Genomic DNA, 24,655 nt, shown 5'->3' with positions numbered 1-24,655 from the left:
AGAAACAATCCAAGGAAAAAACCCAACTTTTAGATTCCCTATCCATCACACTGCTCATGAGAAAATCAACACTTACCAAACCTCTCCTGCACCATAAGGGCCACCTGTTTTCCCACCTGTGTGCTCCCGGTGAAGGACAGCAGGTTCACCCGCTCATCTTTGGCCATTGCTGTGCTGCAAGGGAACAAACAAGGTCACCCAGGCACAGAAGTCCAGCAACGGCACCACCTCCTCGCACCAATCCAGAGCACTGACATGCTTCCTCACCACAGAATGGCTCTCAGTCAAAGATACACGTCAGTCTATCCCAAGAGTGCAAGGGAAGGTCTTCATGAAAATGAACTAGATTTTCACAAGCAAAACCATACAGTCCAACAGGCTAATCTGATTTGGGAGCTCTCAATAAACGAAAATCACCTTGAGGACATTGTTAAGGATCAAAGTCCTGGGGCACCTGAGTGGCTCAGTTCGTTAAACGGCCAACTCTTGGTTTCAGCTCAGGTCATGATCTCAAGAGTCCTGGGATTCAGCTCAGGTCATGATCTCAGAGTCACACATTGGGCTCCACACTGAGCAGGATGCCTGCTTCAGGATTCTCTCTCCTTCTGTCCCTCCTCCCACTCACTCTTGAGTGCTCTCTCTCTCAAAATTTTTTTAAAAAAAGGATGATATACATTGTAACCTTAGCATTTCCTCTATGAGCATCCCAATTACATGGCAGACTCCTAAACTATTAATTCTTTTAAGAATTAAAATTCTGGGGCGCCTGGGTGTCTCAGTGGGTTGAAGCCTCTGCATTCAGCTCAGGTCATGATCCCAGGCTCCTGGGATCGAGCCCCGTAATCGGGCTCTCTGCTCGGCAGGGAGCTTGCTTCCTCCTCTCTCTCTGCCTGCCTCTCTGCCTACTTGTGATCTCTGTCAAATAAATAAAATCTTAAAAAAAAAGGGGGGGGGCACCTAGGTGGCTCAGTTGGTTGGACAATTGCCTTCAGCTCAGGTCATGATCCTGGAGTCCCTGAATCGGGTCCCATGTCCGGCTCCCTGCTCGGCAGGAAGTCTATTTCTCCCTCCGACCTCTCCCCTTTCATGTTTTCTTTCTCTCATTCTCTCTCTCTCAAATAAATAAATAAAATCTTAAAAAAAAAATTAAAAGTCTGAGGGACACCTGGGTAGCTTAGCTGGTTAAGCACCTGCCTTTGGAAGATGCTAGGGTCATGATCCCAGTGTCTTGGGATAGAGCCCTATGTCCAGCTCTGCTCAGCAGAGAATTTTCCTCTCCCTCTGCCAGGTGCTAACCTTGCTTGTGCTGTCAAATAAATAAAATCTTAAGGGAAAAAAAAATTAAAAATCTGAAGACTACAGGGAAACATCCTAAATATCTCTCATGGAAGCTCACTTAATGAAGACTGTGCTAGGATTTCCAGTTATCTCTAAGAAATATAGACCAGACACTACAGATGCAAATCTCTTGGCTCTTGGTTCAGGGCTCCAAAGGGCTTGGTAGCAGACTAGCAGATCAACCAGCGCAAGAGATAAACTGTAAGGCTAGAACTGCTTGATGGGATTACACACCGAGATGTCCCCAGGTTCAGCAAACCTTAGCACTGATACTCTAAGTACCGTTACCTAATGCACAAGTAGCTGTTACTTAATGCATGCCTGCAAACACTCCCCCCTCTGAGCCAGTCCAAGACCAATATGAAGGATGGATGCTCAAAGAGCACAAATGTTGTAATGTTATATTTCACTAGGTACTCTACATGTGGAAGTTGTATTTCCTGCTATTCTCTCATTCTCATCAAAAGACGAATGTATTATTCCTTTCTGAAATGGGCAAGTGGAGCAGTAAGGTAAGTGAAGGAGGGAGACCAACGTTTCACCCAAGCCAGTGCGGGCTATAAGGCCCGACTCCCAGGGACCTCTGGGGAAAACACACTTAATCAATATCTAAGCCAGCAGTAGTAACTTCAGCTTTCATCATGGATCAGGGCAATTACAGCTCCTGGCTTAGGAAAAGGCTCTGATAGGATGCTGAGTTAAAGAAACCACAAAGCCTGCATGTTGTAGTATTCCACTTACATGAAAGGTTCCCAAAAGGCACACGTACAGAGACAGAGTAGAGGAGTGGTTGTGGGGGAGTAGAGGGGATGCCAAGTGACTGCTAATGAGAATGAGATTCCTTTTTGGTCTAATGAAAATGTTTTAAAAGACCATAACGGTAATGGTTGCACAACAATGTGAATCTTCTAACTGTACCTTTTTAAAGAGCGGATTCTACAGTATGTGAATTATACAGCAATTTTCTAAAAAGAATACATTTTTTAAGAGGCTACATTCCCAGAGGTCCCTTTTATTGGTCAGCTGAAGAACCTAGACAACAGGACAGGTTCTCAGCTGAGGGATACACCAGAATCCAATTCCACAGCTTTGGTTTTTCTAAGTAAGCACCTCTATGAACTAACTGGCAGAAAGCCATAGACTCCTCAATGTTACAGGAGTTTTTCTTTTTCTTTTTTTATTTTTTTATTTTAAAGACTCTATTTGACACAGAGAGAGAACTAGCAAGAGAAAGAGAGCACAAGCAGGGGGAGTGGCAGACAGAGGCAGAGGGAGAAGCAGGCTCTCTGCTGACCAAGAAGCCCAACATGGGGCTCCATCCCAGGACTCTGGGGTCACCACCCCGAATGGAAGGCAGATGCTTAACAGACTGAATCACCCAGGTACCCCAGGAGTTTCTTATTTTAGACTATAAACACCTCACAAAACTAGCTCTGGGCAATTAAAAAGATAATCTTATTCATCCTCCAACAAAGGCTATGTCCTAACAAAGGCAAAGCCCAATGACATACGAGATAACAATGATACCCCAAAACCCCTCCCTCCTCCTCAGCTGTCCTGGGTTTCATTACTCTAATAAAGAAGATTCTAACCAATGAACCTGAAGCCCTTCAACAAAAAGCTGCTCTGGGCCCAATGACTTACCCGATGTCCGCTCCACCGCAGGTCAAGGAACAGATCGCACCAGGCAGCTGATTATCCTCCAGAACCTTGGCTATTATTCTAGAAATGGAAAAACAATTATGGAGAAAGGGAACAATTTAGTTTCTTTCTTTCTTTCTTTCTCTTTTTACGATTTTATTTATCTATTTGACAGAGAGATCAAAAGTAGACAGGCAGGCAGGGTAGGGGGGAAGCAGGCTCCCTGCTGAGCAGAGAGCCGGATGTGGGGCTCGATCCTAGGACCCTGAGATCATGTCCTAAGCCAAAGGCAGAAGTTTAACCCACTGAGCCATCCAGGCACCCCAACAACTTAGTTTCTAATAGTTTTTTTATTTTATTTTATTTTTATTTATTTATTTGACAGACAGAGATCACAAGTAGGCAGAGAGTCAGACAGAGAAAGAGGAGGAAGCAGGCTCCCTGCCGAGCAGAGAGCCCATGCGGGGCTCAATCCCAGGACCCTGGGACCATGACCTGAGCCAAAAGCAGAGGCTTTAACCCACTGAGTCACCCAGGCACCCCTCTAATAGTTTTTTTAAAACTAGAATAATTTTGCACCACCTGACTTTCCCGTTTGAACTCTTTTAACCCCTTAGCCCGAGACCCAAACACACAGGCCTGGATTTCACCTGACATATCAGACACAAGGATTTCTAACACCTTAAAAGCACGACTTATTTTCCCCTAAAATCTTAAGAAGAAAAATACATGGAGCACCTGGGTGGCTCAGTCTGTTAGGTTTCTTTTTTTAAAAGATTATTTTAGGGGCATCTGGGTGGCTCAGTGGGTTAAGCTTCTGCCTTCGGCTCGGGTCATGATCCTGGGGTCCTAGGATCAAGCGCCACAATGGGCTCTCTGCTCAGTGGGGAGCCTGCTTTCCCCCCTCTCTGCCTGCCTCTCTGCCTACTTGAGATCTCTGTCAAATAAATAAATTAAGAAAAAGAAATCTTTATTTTAGAGAGAGAAAGAGAGCGCGAGCAAGTGAGCGCACCACCCAGGTGAGGGGCAGAGGCAGAGGAAGAAGCAGGTTCCTCAATGAGCAGTGAGCCCAACTGGAGGCTCAATCCCAGGACCCTGAGATCATGACCTGAGCCCAAGGCAAATGCCTAACCGACTGAGCCATCCAGGTCCCCCAAATGTCTTGAGTTCTGACTTCAGCTTGGGTTATCATCCCAGGGTCAGCAGATTCATCCCGGCATTAAGATTGTCCCTCTCCCTCTCTGTTACTCCCTCCGCCCTGACCTCTCTCCCTCCCTCTTAAAAGAAAGAAAAAAGAGGGTGCCTGGGTGGCTCAGTGAGTTAAGCCTCTGCCCTGGGCTCGGGTCATGATCTCAGGGTCCTGGGATCGAGACCCACATCGGGCCCTCTGCTCAGCAGGTAGCCTGCTTCCCCCTCTCTACCTACTTGTGATCTCTCTCAAATAAATAAAATCTTTAAAGAAAAAAAAAAAAGAAAGAAAGAAAGAGAAGAAAAATACAACAAAAAAATAAAAGATACAAAACACTGGCCAGGTAGTTCAAGTGTTCATTGTTTTTGAAGATTTTTTTCTTTCTTTTTTTTTTAGAGTTTATTTCCCCAAATAAATAGGTAAATAAATAATAAAGATTTTACTTATGTGACAGAGAGAGAGTGCTCGAAGTAGGGGAAGCAGCAGGCACACGGAGAGGGACAAGCAGACTCCCCACTGAGCAGGGAGCACGATGTGGGACTTGATCCCAGGACCCTGAGATATGAGCCAAAGGCAGATGCTTAACCAACTGATGTGCCACTGATGTGCCCTGTTTTCAAAGATTTTCTGCCAAACTATGAACATACGGCTGGGTTCAAGATGACACACTGGTCGGAAGGCATTTGTTTGGTCTCTTGCCCCAGGTCCATTAAAATGAAGGAAAGGAATAGAAAGGAGTAAGGACTATAACCTAGAAAAATGAAGAAAAGGAAAGGTAGTTCCCACCAGCAAATGAGAAGTTCAACCCATCTCTGCGAAGAGACACCAGCCAGGGAAGTATCAAGGATGAAATGGGAAAGAGGCCCCAAACTTAGTGCTGCTAAGAAGACAGGGCAGAGGGAGCTGGACCTGCCAGCAGAATCTAAGCAAATTCGAGACTAGTGTCCACTGGTGTCGCACCAAATCCTTGAGTCCAGAAGCATCAGCACCCTCCACTTTAGAGCACTGCAGGCCAAGAGAGCGTTTTCTAAAACATTATCCTACTACTTAACATTATTCAAGTTAAGATCATAAATACAGTTCAGTGCCACAATGGGATATATATAAAAAAGGGCTCCAGTGATCCTGGTTTCTCTGATGCGGAGTTCTTTCATTCACTGAGCATCCTAGGGCCCTCAGGCCCAAAGACAGCCAAGGCTCTTTTCATCCATCACCCTAACCTTCTAGCCACTTCCTAAATTAAAAAAAAAAAAAAAAAAAAAAAAGTCCAGGGGCGCCTGGGTGGCTCAGTGGATTAAGCCTCTGCCTTCCACTCAAGTTATGATCTCAGGGTCCTGGGATCGAGCCCCACATCGGGCTCTGCTCAGCGGGGACCCTGTGTCCCCCCACTTTCTCTATCTGCCTCTCTTGCCTACTTGTGATCTCTGTCAAGTAAATAAATAAAGCCTTTAAAAAAAAGAAAGTCCAAATTCTATACCGACTTCCATGAAAAACATACTGTTGTTATATTCTCCAGTTGTCCCCCAATATGTCCTTTTTATCGGTTTTCTTTTTTCCTGTCCATCAAGGATCACAGGTGTAGCTGTCATGTCTGTGACCAGGCATCAGGTTGTACAATTTCTTCCAGGGACTGAGGGTGTATCTACCATCTGCACAAGGAGACAGACTATTCTTCAAGGGAGGGGATTCTGGTTTGTGCCTAGGAGCTCACCAAACCCTTTCCTGTACTGCATGAGCCCCTGACACTGGATTAACTCTCTCATTCTCCCGCCCTGGTTGCCTGGTAAATGTTGGAGTATCAACAAGTCTACAGAGACACATCATGACTTATGCGAGAAATGACCCCTGAGCTGGTCAACGCTGAAACCTGGAAATGTGAACCTCACGCGTTTTGGTCGTCCCTGAGCATAGGGACTCTTGGATTTTCATGTCCCTTGTGGGTAGCTAAGAGCTCTGCCTAAGGAACTGTTCCAAGACATTTTGGATCCTGAGGGTCAGGAGGCTTTTATACCAGGGCCCCCCGCCCCAAATCTGTCCAAATAAACTCTCATCTCCCTACTCCTGCATGAGCTGCTACAGAGACACAGAATGAAAAGAAATACTGGATGTTATCCTCCCGGCAAACTAGGACCTTTCCAACATCCTTCTGAAGAGAAATGGGCAACGCATGGCCTTGTCGTCATATACAAATCTGAACGTTTAGCTCAATTTATAAGAACTACTCAATTTATAAGAACATTACGGCACCCTTGGTGAATACCAACAAAACCTAGCATCATTTTACTTACTGTATTCTGTGACAAAAACAGGTAATCTCCTCAATTATGTCAAGAACAGGCCATGTTCCCCTATGAACATTTCAAATCCTTCAGTCTGTTTAGAGCAAATACATAAATAAGCTCAAAACAGCAATCATCTAGAACATTTGAAACTACTGTCAAAATAGGTATTTTAAACCAGCTGCTTAATAACAACTGGCAAGTCTGGTTCACTATGTTGAGAGAACTGTCTTGGGTCTTTTTTTTTTTTTTTTTTAAACTCCCTGGGAGGCAGCTCTTTCTGTCCGTAGGTCCTATCACTGTGCTTTAAGAAAACCAAATTTTAACAAAGAAAACAAAACAAAAAACCCAACAACAAAACCCAAACCAAAAAACCCCCAAAACCAAAAAAACTGCCTGGGAACCTCATTATTTTTATAGATATGTTCTGTCTTGTGTGTTTTGCAGATTATCAGTGTCTATAATACTTAATTATAATTTAAGTATAATTATAATCAAATTTTAATTATGGTAAGCCAATAATTATTTAACTACTCAATTTAATTACTTTGCCTTGGAGGATAAAGTTTCCTCAATATCACATTCCTTTCAAGTAAATACTAACACACACACTATTCTTTTTTTCGGCCCATGTTTCAATTCCTAAACCACTTTCCCTAAGTGAACTTTTCACATTAAGGACCCTCTTCCACAGAGACTCCACATGCTTTCTCCGAGCAATTCTTCTATCAGAGAAGGCAGACCATGCAACCAATGGAACATCAGGGACAGTCAACAACTACTACTCTACATGGGAAGGCATCCTCTTCTATACAGTCTCCAAATTCCACAATGACAGATTAGTAACACTAATTTTATGACCTAACCAGAATTGTCAATTTCTCAAAAATGAATAAAAAAATCTGTAATCCAAAGATGAAATACATTTTAGACACTGTAAGTATCAGTAGAACAGTATTATCATTTCTGTTTTGCTGATCACTTATTAAACAAAAGCAATAAAGTATTAGCTGGGTAGAAACCAAAAACCATGAACATGTTCAGCAGTTACTAAATACTGCTCCTAAATTACACGACTTCCTTTCCACTGGATTTGTTTGTATTTCCCAAGTGACATAAGGTTTGTTAAGAGCTCAGTTTCAGTATGTTAATCAATATTTGGCATGTTTCCAAAGAGCTATGAAAGAGCTCCATATACTATAAAATGATTATCAAAATGTTATTACAATCAAAGGAGAAAGATGTTATATAAATTTCCTGCTTAAGTAAATGTGACTCTTCCATTGAATTAAAAATCAGTGCCAACCGGGCGCCTGGGTGGCTCAGTGGGTTAAGGTCTCTGCCTTCAGCTCTGGTTGTGATCTTGGGGTCCTGGGATCGAGTCCCGCATCCAGCTCTCTGCTCAGCAGGGAGCCTGCTTCCCCCGGCCCCGCCCCCACCTGCCTCTCTGCCTACTTGTGATCTCTGTCTGTCAAATAAATAAATAAATTCTTTAAAATTTTGAATAAATAAATATAAATCAGTGCCACCCTTTGAGATTATGCAACATTCAGGAAAAAGCAACCCACACATACTTACTTTGTGACAGCTACACTAATGAGCGAAGTTGTTGGAGCTCCTTTCCTTGAGAGGGTTAAAAAAAAGAAAAATGCAACTGAATTTGGTGGAAATCATAATACCTTTTACTGTCAAGCAGAACCAAAAGTCTGTGTGACAAATTCTGTCCCAATCAGACCACAGAACCTGATAACTGAAATAAAAACCTGTCCTTCTTCAGCTTTGTGTCTCTGGGACCCAAGGGACTATAAAACTTCAAGAAACATAAAATGGCAATTCTGAACCTGCCCGCTGCACTGAACACAGGGACTGTTATATTAACCTTTGTCAATTATGGAAATGGAATTCTATCAACATGAACTTTAGAAGTTCCCCAGAAGGCACGCAGAGCTGAGAAAAACCATACAACTAGTCTTTATGGACTGAAACACCAGAAAGTGTGGGTCTCTTTGGCAAGATGGTGTCAAATCATTAATCTCCCAGCAATGCCTGGCTTTTGTAGACGGTCTGTGAATATAATCAACCTAACACAACATTACAGTTAAGTACGTAACTAGTGAGACAGATGCCAACAGGCCAAGACAACTCTCTTGGCTTTCCTGATCTCACCATGGAAGCTAAAAACAGGAAAGTGTTTTGCCATCTGCAAATAGGCATTTCCCAACTAACTTCTACTATCACATATTTTATAAAGTTGTAAAAGTTAATGTATCAATGGGAACACTGGCCAAGGACCGAAGAATCACTTGGGAATTCACTATGAAATTTTTATGGAAAGGGGGCAAAAAAAGTCAAAATTTCACAAGGAAGTTGTGATTCTTCCCAAGTTCTTTTTTTCTCCAACTTTTTAACTTAGTTTTGTTCTTAGAGGGTGGTATAAAGGCTACATCCGGGTCTTTCTTCCCAGTTTCTGAAAGCCTTAACAGAATCCTCTGGAATAATCCCCAGGGTATGTGTTATGCTAACAGGGAGTTATGTTAACAAGGTGATTTGGGGAGGGGGCAGTGCTAGACAGGGATGCGATGGGGGCTGGTCACTGGTCACCATAAAATCCAAGGCTGTGATCGAACTATCAGCCCTCCAGAACTCCATCTATGGGGACGGGAGGAGGGCTGAGAAAGTCCAAACACATGTCCAACGATTTAATCAACTGTGCCTTCGTAAGGAACCCGCAAGAGAAACTGCAGACACCAAAGATCAGGGTGGCTCCTTGGTAGGTAGGGTGCCGTGCCCCAGCTCAACTGGGAGGAGGCACAGAAGCTCTGCATCTGGGACCTTTCTACACCTTACCGTAGGTGTATCCTTTAAAATCAAACTATAATCAAGTATCTGGCTAGCTCAGTCGGTAGAGGACGAGACTTTTAAAATCAAACTGTAATCATCATTAAATAGAGCATTTTCTTGAGCTCTGTGGGTCATTCTAGTAAATTACTGCAACTAAGGATTCACGGGTACCTCCTAATTTAAACAAGACTGGCCAGAACTGCAGATGTCCTGGGTGACCTGGGACACTTGTGGCTTACATCTAAGCCTTGAGGAGGACTGAGCCCATAAATCTGTAGAGCCTGTAACTAACTCTTACAGTATATCCCCTTGGGGTGGAAAGAGCTGGAAACCAGAGTGGGGAGAAGCCATTTGCCAAAAAAGTAAGGCAAAAAGAGTATTGTTACCAATGGCAAAATTCGCAGTAATAAAAAAATCAGCACCATACAATTAGCAGGTGTGACTTGTATGTCCATTAAAGAGTAGGATATTAGAAAACATTTCAATACATTTAAAATCCTTCAGGCTGTTATGCCCCAATAATGGTATGCCCACGATTAAAGGAGCGAGACTGATACAAAGCGAAGGTCAAGCAAAGCTTTATTTCGCGCCAAGCATCAAGAACCTAACAGAAGGTCCAGGGCCGCACCTCTTACAAGAGAGGGCGAACAAGAGAGGGTGACCCTTCTCTGCAAAGGCCATGCAGTCGGGCCTGGCCACGCACAGGTGGCCAATGAGATTGTAACACACACAGAAAACTCCACAATGATGCTAGGTGACCAATTGAGTTACAATTTACCCTAGTAGACATTTGAATCAGCCTATTACACCTTGCTTGGGATTGGCACCCAAAAGGCAGGGCCCATACTCCTTGGTAACCAGGGAGACAGTATGCAAACCCCCCCACCACCACCACTGATCGGATGTCTCCACCTGGCCTGACCCACCTTTGTATCTGGGCTTTGTTACCTGAAGCTGGTTTCAGGGACTTGTCTCCAAGTAAATCCCCTGGGGGAAGGGGAGCAGGGACAGTTTCTAAATAGGTCCTTACAAGGCAGTACCTGAAAACAGCTACTTTTATCATCTTACTACCACTTAAGAAAGTAAGGTCTTACCAAAGGCAGACATTCCCACAGATCATTGCGATGGCGTTGTTCCAGCCATATACTGCCACAGGGAAGTTGAATGCAGTGATGATCCCAACGAGGCCTACAGGATTCCACTGTTCAATGAGGGCGTGGCCAGGTCCTGAGGACACGGGATGGGGCAGAACACTTAAGCTAGTATCTTAATGCATTTGATGGTACTAAGAATCTGAAATCATTCATTATGAGAAAGAAGGTGCACCAGACCCAGGGTGGACTCCGGGTGCCTTACAGTGGCTCACTTTACACAGGTACATTAATTAGCATACAATAAAGCTGTTGTTACTACACTAGGTTATAAAGGGTACTGATCTTGTGCCTCTGATCTTATAGGAGCTCTGTATGGAGCAGGCAGCATCAGCACCCTCTGAAAGACAAAGAAAATGCCAAGAGGTGATGAGGGTTGCCCTGGGGGATGTGAATGCCAAGAGCATGACCCCAGAGCCGTGATTCCCTCCAATCACTGACCTCTTCCAAGAGAGAAAAGGTGGCTCATTTAAATGAAAAAAAGAACAGCTCTAAGAATCACACGTATGGTAAATGAATGAAGTGCAAAAGTCTGAGTTCATGAGAAATGAACTCATTATCATTATCATGATAAATGATAAATACAAAGAAATGTATGTATTCTATATACAAATTTTAAATATACTGTCACCCACAGTCCCACAAAGGGGGTATTTTTTTTTTAAAGATTTTATTTATTCATTTAACAGAGAGAGATAGCTAGAGCAGGAACACAAGCAAAGGGAAAGAAGAGGGAGAAGCAGGCTCCCCACTGAGCAGGGAGCCTGACGCTGGGCTCAGTCCCAGGACCTGGAGATCATGACCTGAGCCCAAGGCAGTCACTCACCAGCTGAGTCACCCAGGCGCCCCAAGCAGCATATTTTAATCAAAGGAAGCCAGAGCAGAGAACTGAAGCAAGAAAGGTCACAAACTGAGTTAAAACCACAGACCAACTAGGAAGGTGGGGCTCCCAGCTGTCCATCTTTCTGGACAAATTCACTGCAGAACATGGAACCCAGCAGTGGCTATCCTCCCTCCCTGGCCCTCCTTTAGTTGAGCTCAATCCCCCTGGAAATGATGTACTGACACAGCCTCTTCCTGGCCCCTCCCCTCGCTGCCATCCTCCCCAGGAAGGCTAGAGCAGCCCTGATGCCCTCTGTCCTCTGCTTACAAGCCTGTGGTGTCTGGATGGCTACTGCAGCTGCCCTCAGGACAAAGTCCGAGCTCCTGACCAGGACAGGTCTCTCCCCTCACACAGTGCCCTCAAGCTACACCAAAGCAAGGCAGCTACCCAAATAAGCCAAGTCCTCTCATGTTAACTAGCAGACTTCTTCCCAAGGTCAGAGCACCCCTGGCCCAGCACTCCACCCCTCTCCGCCTTGAGGCCTGATCTTGGATTACTGTCTCTCCTAGGGGCGTTTCCTGATTGCCTCACAAGGCTGACTCAGGGTCACCACCCTCCCCTGCACCCCATCACAGTACCCACCATGCACTTTTACAATTATCCCATTACTTGTCTCCCACTTCCCTCCCACTCTAAAATGTCAGGTATCTTTAAGCTTTAAACTCTTTCAGGACAGGGTGCCTGGGTGACTCAGTTGCTTAAGGCTCTGACTTGATTTCAGCTCGGGTCAAGCCCTCAGGGTCATGAGATCGAGCCCTGTGTGGGGCTCTGTGCTGGGCATGGAATCTGCTTAAGATTCTCTCACTCCCTGTCCCCCTACCCGTGCCTCACTACTATGCACACTCACTTGCTCAATCAATCAATCCCTTCAGGACAAGGATAATAATGCCTGACTTGATCAAGTATCACTATCAGTTCACCTGGTACCTGGTGCACACTCAATAAGTATTTACTACATTAATGAAATCAAAGTCGCCCAAAAGCCTCTACATAGACAGACTAATAACCTACTTTTCTAAAAAATGTGCCTACAGGGGCACCTGGGTAGCTCAGTCATTAAGCCTCTGCCTTTGGCTCAGATCATGATCATGGTCCTGGGTTCAAGTCCCACATCGGGCTCCTCGCTCAATAGGGAGTCTGCTTCTCTTTCTGCCTCTGCTTGACACTCTGCCTGCTTGTGCTCTGACAAATAAATAAATAAAATCTTTAAAAAAAAAAAAAAAGTGTCTACAACTGAAAAATATTTTAATTGGTGAGGCAGACATCTCAGTAAGTATATATCAAAGAAATTCCTTGTTTGCATACATATGCTTCTCCAAACTGACAATTTACTTTTTTAACTCGAAAAGCCTATTGGAAATTATCAGTAATGGGGCACCTGGGTGGCTTAGTCAGCTGGACATCTGCTTTTGGCTCAGGTCATGATCCCAGGGTCCTGGGATGGAACCCCACAGGGGGTTTCCTGCTCATTGGGGAGCCTGCTTCTCCCTCTCACTCCCTCCTTCCTCCCCACTTATGCTCTCTTTCTCTCTCAAATAAATAAATATTAAGAAAAAGAAAATGATCAGTAACATAAAACATAAAATGCCTCTTGGCTAATGGGAATCATTGCTATATACCTAATTAAGGACAGTAAAAAAACAAAAACAAACAAACAAAAACCTCCCAATTCTTTCCACCAATAGGAAATTTACCAAATATGCCAAGAAAAACAGGAAAATTTGCTCTTTAAAAAGACATATTCCTGGGCGCCTGGATGGCTCAGTGGGTTGAGCCACTGCCTTCGGCTCAGGTCATGATCCCAGCGTCCTGGGACTGAGTCCCGCATCGGGCTCTCTGCTCAGCAGGGAGACTGCTTCCCTCTCTCTCTCTCTGCCTGCCTCTCTGTCTACTTGTGATCTCTGTCTGTCAAATAAACAAATAAAATCTCTAAAAAAAAAAAAAAAAAATATTCCTGGGACACCTGGGTGGCTCAGTCAGTTAAGCATCTGCCTTTGGCTCAGGTCATGATCCTGGGATCCTGGGATCGGGTCCTACATCGGGCTCCTTGCTCAGCAAGGAGCCTGCTTCTCCCACTGCCTCTCCCTCTTCCACTCCCCCTGCCTGTGCTCCGTCAAATACATAAAATGTTTAAGAAAGAAAAAAAAACCCCAAAGTGCGGGATTAGGGGACAGCAATCTCCATTAAGTATGACTTTCAAAATATATTACTAGACTATCAAAATTAGCTTAACATATGCCATATGATACAGGATTTAGGTCATTTCAGATTTTTCCTAGTGATACTACAGCAAACACCTTTATATACAAACCTTTGTCATATTTCATATTGAATATTTACTCAAATTAGAGTCTTGAAACTGGTATTAAACCTTGGGCCCTTTGGATTTATTTTCAAATTGTTTTTGCTATGGACTGGTGATTCATGTTGCCAAAAGTCCCCATGAAAGAGTGGCTATCTCATCTACAGACTTCCCAAAACGGAGTTTTGGCTTTAAAAACACAAAATTTTAACAAGGATCTTGATCTGATATTTTCACCTATTTTACGTTTGTGAGTACAGAGATTAAAGACATTTTCACATGTTTACATGCTACATACAATTCTTCTTCTGCAAACTAGTCATAGCCAGAGCATATTTTGGAGTACGGTCTAAGAGCACAGAACTCTAAGTTTAACTGACTTCATTGCTTACTTTCAGAAGGCAAGATGGGTCCTCCAATCATCCGCGATAATCCAACAGCATAATCACAAATATCCACATACTCTTGAACTTCTCCCACACCTTCCACTAAGATTTTCCCCATCTCCAGCGACACCTAAAAGCCAAGAAGCATTCTTACAACACAATTCATGTTTTAAATACTAAATTTATGGGGTGGGAGGGGACAGGGGGAAGCAAATGGCATTTCTTGTCTATTTTGTCAAAATATAAACTTCAGAAAGTCTGTTATTATGTTAATTTTAAAACCCATGAATTTTCTTTACTCTTCCCTGTTCATCTTGTTCATCTTTCTTCTAAAGACATTTTTTATATGTATGAACTGACCCCTTTAAGCATCACAATCCTAAAATCTTAAACAAAAACACTCAACAGCCATAATCCCCAACTCAAAGGAATGTCTATTTACTAAGAAAATACTTTACCAAATTTCCTAGTTTTTGGATATTCTCCCGCAAAGCATCCCCAATCTGTCTTACTATTTCTCCTCGCTTCGGAGCAGGAACCTAAGAAGAGAACAGAATCTTAGCATCTGATTCAACATGTAAACTGGTGTCTGTAATACGGTATTAGAAAAACATCCTCTAAAGGAACTAAATACAAACCCATCAGATGCCTTTCTGATCACATCCAAACAGTATTATGGCACATCCCTAACACAGATACCAGAGTCCCAGAAAACATCAACCAGATTATAGATTTTTGGAGAGTAAGGGTCTGTGCCAAGAACATAGATAAATTATAAGACTAAAAACAATGATGCTTAAAAAGCTTAAAATACCCTGAATACCAATAAACCTCTGTGATTCCTCCTGACATCTTCTTACAGGTCAAAATGACTGCATACCCAAATCCTAGATTCAGCTAATAAAACAGTATTCCATAACCCATTCAAATTATGATCCGCTATTTTCTGAGCATCTACTTACTACGTGACAGGCATCATTCCAGGCACTGGGGCAAAAAATAAACAAGGCATTCACAGAACTAATAATCTTACTGAATCTTCCTGTAAGTGCAATGGGAAGTCTTTAATGGTTTTTAAGGAAATGATTTGCTTCACTTTTTTTTTTCTCCAAAGGTTTTTAATTAAGCAAGCTTTACACCCAAACTGGTGCTTGCACTCAAGACCCCAACACCCCAAGATCAAGAGTTCCATGCCCTACTGACTGAGCAAGCCAGGTGTTCCTGCTTTGCTTTTTTTTTTTTTTTTTTTTTAAAGATTTTATTTATTTATCAGAGAGAGAGGGGGGAGAGAGCAAGCACAGGCAGACAGAATGGCAGGCAGAGGCAGAGGGAGAAGCAGACTCCCTGCTGAGCAAGGAGCCTGATGTGGGACTCGATCCCAGGACACTGGGATCATGACCTGAGCCAAAGGCAGCTGCTTAACCAACTGAGCCACCCAGGCGTCTCTGCTTTGCCTTTTATAAGACCACCATGCAGAGGGCACCTGGGTGGCTCAATTAACCGTCCAAGTGTCCATGTCCAACTCTTGATTTTGGCTCAGGTTGTGGGAATGAGCCCAGAGCCAGGCTCTGCACTCAGCACAGAGTCTACCTGTCCTATTTCCTCTGTTCCTCTCCCCACTCTCTCTCTCTCTCAAAAAAATAAAATAAAATAAAATAAAGAGAATCTTTTAAAAAATCAATGTGGTATAGGTGAAGCATATACTGGAGGGGAAAGAGAAGTAGGGAGGCCACTTAAGAACATACTCTAGTGCCCTAGACCAAAGATTACAGTAACTCAGTTGTAAAACTAAAGCAAGGGACACAAAGCAGATTCAGGATTAATCTGAAAACAGAACAGACAGGACACCCTAATGGAATAGGTGTGGGAAATGGGGGTGTAAGAACCACGGATGGAGCCCAGGTCTGTGGCTTGAACAGCTGGGTGGATGGAAGTACAATTCCTGAGACAAGACAGAAGTGTTAAGAGGTTTGTGGAGGCAAAGAGTATAGCCTGGGTCACGTGAAGTTTGCGATGTGCTTCACCTATGGAGACATGACTTCCTCAACTGTGATCGCCACTCCTTTCTTCTCTCCCCTCCAGCTCTTCCCAATTAACTCAGCCTCTCCTTCAGAGGCAACTGTACACAGTACAGTTGTACAACTGCAACAGGCCCCACGCTGGGGCCTGCCCGCACCCCCTCTTAGAGAGGGCTATCCCAGCACTGCTCAAAGGCTGCTGCCTCCCACAGCCTGACCCAGAACTCAGGGTTCATCTTCGTGCTCTTCTTCCCAGAGAGATCACCGGGTCAGGAGAGAGCTTTTCTGGAAGGAACCTGGCATCCTACTAACCTTTAAACCATTCCTCCCCTTTGACTAGGTAATTCCATTCCCAGATACCAAGCATACACATAAGTATACAGAGGGATAGGTACCACACTTAACCACAATGCCATTTCTAGCGGAGACAAACCAACCACCCTAATGTCCATCAACACATGACTAGTTAATATAGGAACAGCTAGGGGCGCCTGGGTGGCTCAGTGGGTTAAAGCCTCTGCCTTCGGCTCGGGTCGTGGTCCCAGGGTCCTGCGATCAAGCCCCACATCAGGCTCTCTGCTCAGCAGGGAGCCTGCTTCCTCCTCTCTCTCTGCCTGCCTCTCTGCCTACTTGTGATCTTTGTCTGTCAAATAAATAAATAAAATCTTAAAAATATATATATATATATATATATATATAGAACAGCTATAAAATTGGACACTTCACACTCTCCAAATAGGAAGATAGACTCATAAGGAAAAACTTTCAAGAGTTTCAACAGGATAACAGAAAATAGCAAAACAATACACACAGTAACTAAACTTTCGCTTATATTTGAAGAAATATACATTAAGATGTTAATGGTCATTTCTGGGGAATAGAATTTTTTTGGTGGGGGAGGGGGGAGGAGAAGCAATTCTAACAGACTTCCAGTCCCCATGTTTTCTATGTCTACAGCATTAGCCATTTTTACAATACATACAACTCTTCTGAAAACAATAAACAAAACTTGCAATGTTACATGAATCAGCACAGATCTACATACTTTCTAGAACATGGGGTGGGCTCATTAATGTTTCAAATGAATTTAGCCTGCAGGCTTCTAAGTTCAGCGAACTGGTTAATATCAACCCAAAATGGCTAATACACATTTACATTATATTCTGTGTATATATTATTCGGTCTCTAACCAGTAATTATTGCACACTTTCTATGTGCCAGATATTCTGATCTTCCCCAGGGACACCAGGAAGACAGCTACAATTCAAGCCCACTAGAACCAACACCCCAGTGGGGTGGTGGAAACAACAAACAGGTGATTTCAATCTCATGTGGTGAGTGTTGTTCTGGAGAAGCCAGACTGTACAAGGAGAGAGCCTAGCAGTGTTAACTGAGTGTTGCTTGGGGTTAGCAAGCGGGGAAGAAGGTAGCTTTCCGAAGAAGTTTAGAGATCTAAGACCTCAAGCATGATTGCTGCTTGCCAAGTAAAGAGGCAGAGAAAGTAGAGGGAAATTATGGGCAACAGGAAACAAAGTATATGCAAAGGCCAAAAGTCAAGAGAGGAAATGGAAGATTTCTGGAAAATTTAGGTTTAAAGGAACCAGGAGATAAAATTAGGGGCCACAGTGCAAAGGACCTTATAAAGGATGCTTCAAAAAATAGTGGGAAAATAAGCAGGGAGTATTAAATGGTAAGGGGAAATTATAGCACCTTCTAAATATCATTCCAGGAGCACCTGGTGGGCCCAGTCTGTAGAGTATACAACTCTTGATCATGGGGTCATGAGTTTGAGTTCCACATTGGGCTTAGAACTTATTTAAACAAACAAACAAACAAACAAAATCACTCCAGTTATGGTCTAGAAAATAGATCAGAGATTCACACTAGGAGACCAGTAGGCAAGACAAAGATGGTGACTTGTCTCAATTATAAAAACAGCAAGAGGGTGCCTGGGTGGCTCAGTGGGTTAAGCCGCTGCCTTCGGCTCAGGTCATGATCTCAGGGTCCTGGGATCGAGTCCCGCATCGGGCTCTCTGCTCGGCAGAGAGCCTGCTTCCTCCCCTCTCTCTCTGCCTGCCTCTCTGCCTACTTGTGATCTCTCTCTGTCAAGTAAATAAATAAAATCTTTAAAAAAAAAAAAAAAAAAACAGCAAGAGAGATAAATGGAATTTAAAATATTCAAGACTTGGTAACTGACAGTAACTAACAGATTCTCAACCCTGGGTATATAGCAGAATCACCACCCATAAAACTTTTGGGCTAGATTCCAGGCAAGACCATTCAAATGTGGCCTCTGCATTTTTGTTCCATCCTCGCAAATGACAGGACAGAGTAGTATGAACTGAGAAAGCCAGGATTAGGTCTGGGGACAGGGAAATGAGGGCAGAGTGGGCAACAAGACAGCCCCACCTCCCAGGTGAGCTTGATCGGCCCCAGCACGACAGGCCATTCAAAACCTCATGCCCTCCTGAGATGGGCAACAAGACCCCTCATCCCTGCACGCTGTAATAAAAGAGCTTCCACGTAAGTGGTCTTCCTTTATGCCCTTACAGATAGCTCATTACCAGTTGCCTGTCCTCACTCTGGCTCTTCCTCACCACAGATGGGAGGGGGGGAAAGGACACACTGGGGATGCAGAGGAGCCTAACAGTGGCATTCTGGGCTGAAACCAGTTCATGAGAGCAGCAGAGCCAGTACTCCTGACCAGGTTCTCTGTGCTCAGGTGTAGTTAGGAGAAAGAAATCATGTATATAAATGATCCTCCAATAAGTTTTTATTTTTGCCTTCAAGGAAACCACTCCCACTGAAAAACTGCAGGCCCTACACCAATGAACTCACTGAAACACACAAGGCCAGCCGAAACCATCACAGCAAAGCAGAAGCAGCCTGATGCCAGAAAGGAGCCTGGAGGGTTAAGTGCATAGACCAGGAGGGAATGAGCTTTGCTCTGTTCTTGTCTGAGGCACCAGCAGCTTCTAAGTAACTGCCCCATTGACAGGAGCCCCAGAGGCAGTTAGGTAAGGCTATGCCACTTCCCTCAACTTTGAACTCAATTGCTGAGCTCAAATTCTAACAAGTGGGATCCCCTACTGACTCCACCATCACCCTGCACAAGCCATTCCCACTCAGCAACCTCATTCTGCTAGGAGATCTAAAAAGAGTCCAGGAAGTAGGAGAAAGCATGGTAGGTGCAGAGGTGGGCATTGTTCAGGCAGAGCAGACTGCCAAATGCAAGCCTCAACAGGAAAAGAGCATAACAAAAAAGTATAGCACCCTATTAAGGAAAGACAACACAGTATCAGCTGCCAGCTCTAGGGCAGAGCCAAGACTAACCTAAAAGCCACTTCGGGAAAGGCAAGATTGTGAATCACAGGTGCCTGGGTAAATACACACACATGTAAGAGATGTTTCTGGTCACAGTTTTCCCTAGCATTCCAAACAGTGTATGCAAACAGCGAATCTGAACGCAAATTATGGACTTTAGTTAATAATAATTGATCAACATTGGTTCTCCCACTGTAACAAATACATGGCACTAATATAAGATAGTGGTAAGAGGGAAACATGCCAAGTACGCTAAGGAGGTAGAGGGCCCTACCCCACCCCCTTTTACAGCTCATCGCTCAGGTGACAGGGCTTAGACTGAGCCAGAACGTGCCACTTTGGCGCGAGGATTATTTTGAGCTGAAGCCAACCAAGGCCTACCAGACTTGGGAAAAGCCTTTTTCTTCCCCCTTAAGTTTCTGAAAGAACTTACAAGGGGGATCTCTGCCAAGGAGCAAGTTATTACCAGAGATCACTTTGATAAGGAGATAATTAGCTGCATGGCAGAGAAAACATTTGTGTACCAAACATTTACTCCTCTCACCTTCCTGTGAATTGCCTTCCTCCACAAGGAGCCCCAGAGCTCTGGATTCACAGAAGCCTCAGTGTCTGGCTGCCCCTGGGTCTTGGATCTTTCCTCACTGCCACCCTTCCCTGCTCCACACCAGAAATTACAATGTTTTTCTCCTGTGATCTGTTTTATGCCAATTATTGGACCAGACACAGTACACAGAAGTGAAAAGCAAGATTCTTCTTTCTTGGACGTCTGGGTGGCTCAGCGGTTTAAGCCTCTGCCTTTGGCTCAGGTCATGATCTCAGGGTCCCAGGATCAAGGCCGATATCAGGCTCTCTGCTCAACAGGAAGCCTGCTCCCTGCCCCCCCCCCCCAACCAACGCACCTCCCGCCTGTTTCTCTGCCTATTCGTGATCGCTCTCTGTCAAATAAATAAATAAAATCTTAAACAAAAAAAAAATTCTTTCTTCTCATACTATAAACCTAAAATTGCTCCCCCGACACACACACAAAAAAGTCTGATTAATTTTTCTGTAAATAGCTTATATATAGGAAACCAATGTTTTTTTAAAATTACGCAGTAAACTTAGGCTGGTATGCAGTGCCACTGTAAGTCAAAAATTTTACACACGCCCTGGATAATAATTACAACTATGAAACACATAAAGATGAAGGAAATGCACAAAATCTAACTCTAATAATTATTCTGTATAGAAGAGGACGAGGTAAGAGGATTCAATGTCATTATCTTAGTGCCTCATCTAATTTTTAGTAAAGATGTATTACTTTTTTTAAGATTGCATTTATTTATTTGATACAAAGTGCATGAGGGTGTGTGTCTGGGGGGAGAAACAGAGGGAGAAGCAGACTCCCTGAAGAGCAGGGAGACACCAGCAATCCCCCCACCCTCCCCCATCATGACCTGAGGTGAAGGTAGCCACTTTACAGACTGAGCCACCCAGGTACCTCAAATACGTATTACTTTTACATCAAAAAGAAAAAATTATTTTGCAAACAATTAATGACACTGCTCCGGGTACCTTTCTCTATGCAGGGTGAACTGAGCACACCGTTTGCTTTTGGAAGTGGCCTTTTACTGCTCAAGGACATTTTTCATTGCGCATAATGGAACCCTAGGCCAACTTACAGCCAGATTTGGTTCAAGTACAGGAAAATGTTCTTCCCGCTTTGCACTGAGGCGACCTCCTGCCTGACAACTAAGGGGCATCCAACTCAGGGCTCTCTGGGAAAACCTGTCCCTTCCCCAAGTCACCCTAGCAACATTGGATTCAGAGAAAACAGTGGCTCAGCAATCCCAAACGCAGCAGCACGTGGTGTTTGTAGCTCAGGCAGACATCTGCAAAAGCAGGGTCCCGCAACAAGCAATTCCAATGATTAACTCATTTAACCCTTACCATAACCCCAGGAGGCAGGCCGACCTAGTCTCCTCTATTTACAAGACAAAGCCCACAGAAAGAAATTAATTTACCCGGTAGAGCTGGCTTAAACCTTCCAGGACGTTCCTTTAGCCTCAGGCCTAATCTTCAGGAGACAGCAAATGGGATATTCAGACTGGGGGAGAGGTGGGAGAAAATCTACCTTAACATATAAAAATTCCGGGGCGCCTGGGTGGCTCAGTGGGTTAAAGCCTCTGCCTTCGGCTCAGGTCGTGATCCCAGGGTCCTGGGATCCAGCCCCACATCAGGCTCTCTGCTTCGCAGGGAGCCTGCTTCCTCCTCTCTCTCTGCCTGCCTCTCTGCCTACCTGTGATCTCTGTCTGTCAAATAAATAAATAAAATCTTAAATATATATATATATATATATATATATATATATATATATATATATATATATAAATTCCTTTGGAAACTTCCTTTATCTCTAAACCCTCCAAGACACGTGTTGGCAACCATTCCCCAAGCATATATGGCCCACCGATATACACCTGAAGGGTCTCATGACTAAGGCTTTATTAGATGGTAATAGATAACTTTGTGCTAAGAATAGTTAGGCCCTCAAGGTTCTGGAAACCTTGCTTCCAAAATTCCTTAGAGACTTACAGTCTCCCTAATCCCCTTTCAACCTGAAAGTCCTCATGACCCCAGTGCCACTTTCTGCCCACCAATCCCCTCCCCATGCTTTAACAAAACAACCTTTTTGCACCAAAGATTCTTTCTTGGTTGTCAGCTTCAAACCCTACTGTTCTTTCCTACATCACAGATAGATGGAGGAGGAACCACGAGCTTGACCAAACTGCAGGAACTCAAGACCCTGCCCTGTGAACTGGGACTATCAACCAACTGCAGAGATCTCCCTCCCACACCCCAGCCCCCACCCCTGCATGAAGCCGTCTGGAAGGAGTAGGGAGAAGCAGGAAAAAGGGTATTTGTAACATAAACGGTCCTTTCTTTTTGTCCAGTGAGAAACTTGAGAAACTTCAATTGGAAATAGTATTCACAGCTGAGGTATATGCTACTTCAGTAAAGACTTTAAATCCACTTAAAATCACCATTTACTGAAGGCAGATATAGAAAAGGCACTATCGGGGTGCCTGGGTGGCTCAGTGGGTTATGCCTCTGCTTTCAACTCAGGTCATGATCTCAGGGTCCGCGGATGGAGCCCCGCATTGCATCGGGCTCTCTGCTCGGCGGGGAGCCTGCTTCCCCCTCTCTGCCTGCCTCTCTGCCTGCTTGTGATCTCTCTGTCAAGTGAATAAATAAAATCTTTGGGGAAAAAAAAAAAAAGTAAGAAAGAAAAGGCACTATCCTGGGACTACAGCAGAGGGAGATTATCACTGCCCCAGATCAACTCCCACTGCAGAGAGCACCGACTGCTTGGAAGATTTTTCTCTTATCTCCCTGCAGTCACCAGAGGTCATCGTGCTATGACCTTCGCACTCACCTCTGCCCAGACTCTCCATGCTTCCCTCGCTTTCTTCACCGTTTCTTCATAGTCGGCCATGCTAGCCTGAATTACCAATTAGGGGGAGACAAAGAGAAAAACAAAGGGAAGTAATGATTCCCCTTTTGAGAACATCCAAGATTTCTGGAGAACTGGCGTATCTCTAGGTGACCCTCAGATCTGTAGCTTAAAATAAATTTCACAGCCTGTGCTTCCCAACACTTGTGATAACCCAGTAAGACAGCTTAGAATCTAGCTATACTTTCTAAAACATTGCTTCTAGAGGCAAGGTCCATTAACCTCATCTGGGGCCAACACCTGAGATGTCAGAAATTCAGAACCATGGGCTCCAACATAGACTTCACAAGAACAGGTAATTCAGGAATGTGGTGATTCAGAAACGTGGCCTTAAATGGAAACCCCCCCCCCACACACACACACACAACTTTTCTGTTTCACCTTTCCTAGGACACCCCAACCCAAAGAGTGGGCTGTCTCTCCCAGACATTTTTCAACGTCCTGTGAAAAAGAAACACTTTATTCTTGGACTGTGAGAATCCATACTGCTCTTCATCACTGGCACATACCCCATGGGTAGTTTGTATTAATAAAAGCAAAACCAAAAAACTTACCTGTCGTACTCTTGCTATCGGTTCATTGTTAGCAGGACAATAGGTGGTGATAACCTTAAAACAAAATAAACAAAAAGATGAATGCTATCTATAGAAAATGTAATCCCTTCCAAAATGGGGGAACAGACCAAATGGGGGTTGTAAGGAAAAGAAGAAACTGAACTTAGATACCATATCCAAACTTGGAAGTTTTACATTAACTTTTACTACAAATAGGTCACTTAACAGAGCTCTTTTTCATTTTTGACCTAAACGTGCAGAATCATTTTGCAAAACCCAGCCTTGCCACCGGAACACTCGGTGTAAAAGCAACAGTCTAACGTAACCCGTTACTTCGCCTCTTTTTCCACAAGTAACAGACCAATCTGACTGACGAGATTTGCTTACTCTTCGTACTCTGCCCTAGTTAGAAGGTCAAAGAACCAACAGTGGATAAATATGGGAAAAGCCTATCTCCACACAAACGGCATAGATTAGTAAGAAAAAAAAAAGTCAAGGCATATTGAAAAGATTTTCAGGAGAGTAATTTATCCAGGAACCTAGTATCATGCCACAGGAAAAACAGGATCAAAGTGAAAACAGGAAAGGAGTCAGAGGATAATTAAAAGCACCTGAATCTCCTACAGTCACAGGTAACCATAAGAACTGTTCCCTCTAACAAAGCAAGTTCATTATATCACACTCGACAAACTTCATGGCATGCTATGTAACATTTCCTTTTTGGGTTTTTTGGTAACATCTTGTAAAAGCTTTCTTTTGTATGCAGCTTTCAAAAAAATCTGAGCGGTAATAACCTTACCTTTCCATGGTATTCTGTAAAACAACTTAATTGAGCTTTCACGGAGGCCAGTTATGGTGCCTGGCTCTGGAAATAAAGAAATGCTTAAAATCCTGTCCTCCAGGAAGCTCAGCGCCCAGTAATTTTAACAGGATTTCAGCAAACCCGGACTTGCAAACTCCAACAAAGGATTTCAGAAAAGACAGTATAAAACTAAGGCAGAACACAGGCAGACCCGTGGAGCCAGAGTCAAGCACAAAACTGAGATAATTTCCCAAAGCTAAGCGTGTGGCCTATCTCTCTACACATCGAGAACTCTTGGGTTGTAAGCCTGCGTGGAAGTTCAAGCTCGACCAGCTCCCAAATGACGCTGATTTCTCCAAAGCACACAAAGACCTAATAATCTAAACGCATTTTTAAGGCACCCTACACAAGCACACGTTTACTCTGTCGCTTCCAAACTTGCCCCCCCTCAGTA

At 43.9% G+C, this 24,655-nt stretch overlaps 1 protein-coding gene across 2 annotated transcripts in view; it reads right to left on the bottom strand.

Annotated features, from left to right (window-relative positions):
* Positions 1 to 24,655, bottom strand: part of ALDH7A1 (aldehyde dehydrogenase 7 family member A1) — a 46,851-nt gene that overhangs the window by 21,852 nt on the left and 344 nt on the right. For both annotated transcript variants that reach the window (XM_059175713.1, XM_059175712.1), the window contains exons 2-9: positions 23,400 to 23,453; positions 22,768 to 22,833; positions 14,469 to 14,549; positions 14,017 to 14,140; positions 10,383 to 10,515; positions 8,026 to 8,070; positions 2,983 to 3,060; positions 77 to 174 (exon numbers count right to left, since the gene is read on the bottom strand). In XM_059175713.1, coding sequence (XP_059031696.1) covers positions 77 to 174; positions 2,983 to 3,060; positions 8,026 to 8,070; positions 10,383 to 10,515; positions 14,017 to 14,140; positions 14,469 to 14,549; positions 22,768 to 22,833; positions 23,400 to 23,453 — 679 coding nt within the window. The remainder of the gene's footprint in view (positions 1 to 76; positions 175 to 2,982; positions 3,061 to 8,025; positions 8,071 to 10,382; positions 10,516 to 14,016; positions 14,141 to 14,468; positions 14,550 to 22,767; positions 22,834 to 23,399; positions 23,454 to 24,655) is intronic.

Source organism: Mustela lutreola, chromosome 5, assembly GCF_030435805.1.
Source record: "Mustela lutreola isolate mMusLut2 chromosome 5, mMusLut2.pri, whole genome shotgun sequence".
Lineage (NCBI taxonomy): Eukaryota > Metazoa > Chordata > Mammalia > Carnivora > Mustelidae > Mustela > Mustela lutreola.
Note: the sequence above shows the minus strand (reverse complement) of the source record. Positions and strands in the feature narration are given on the sequence as shown.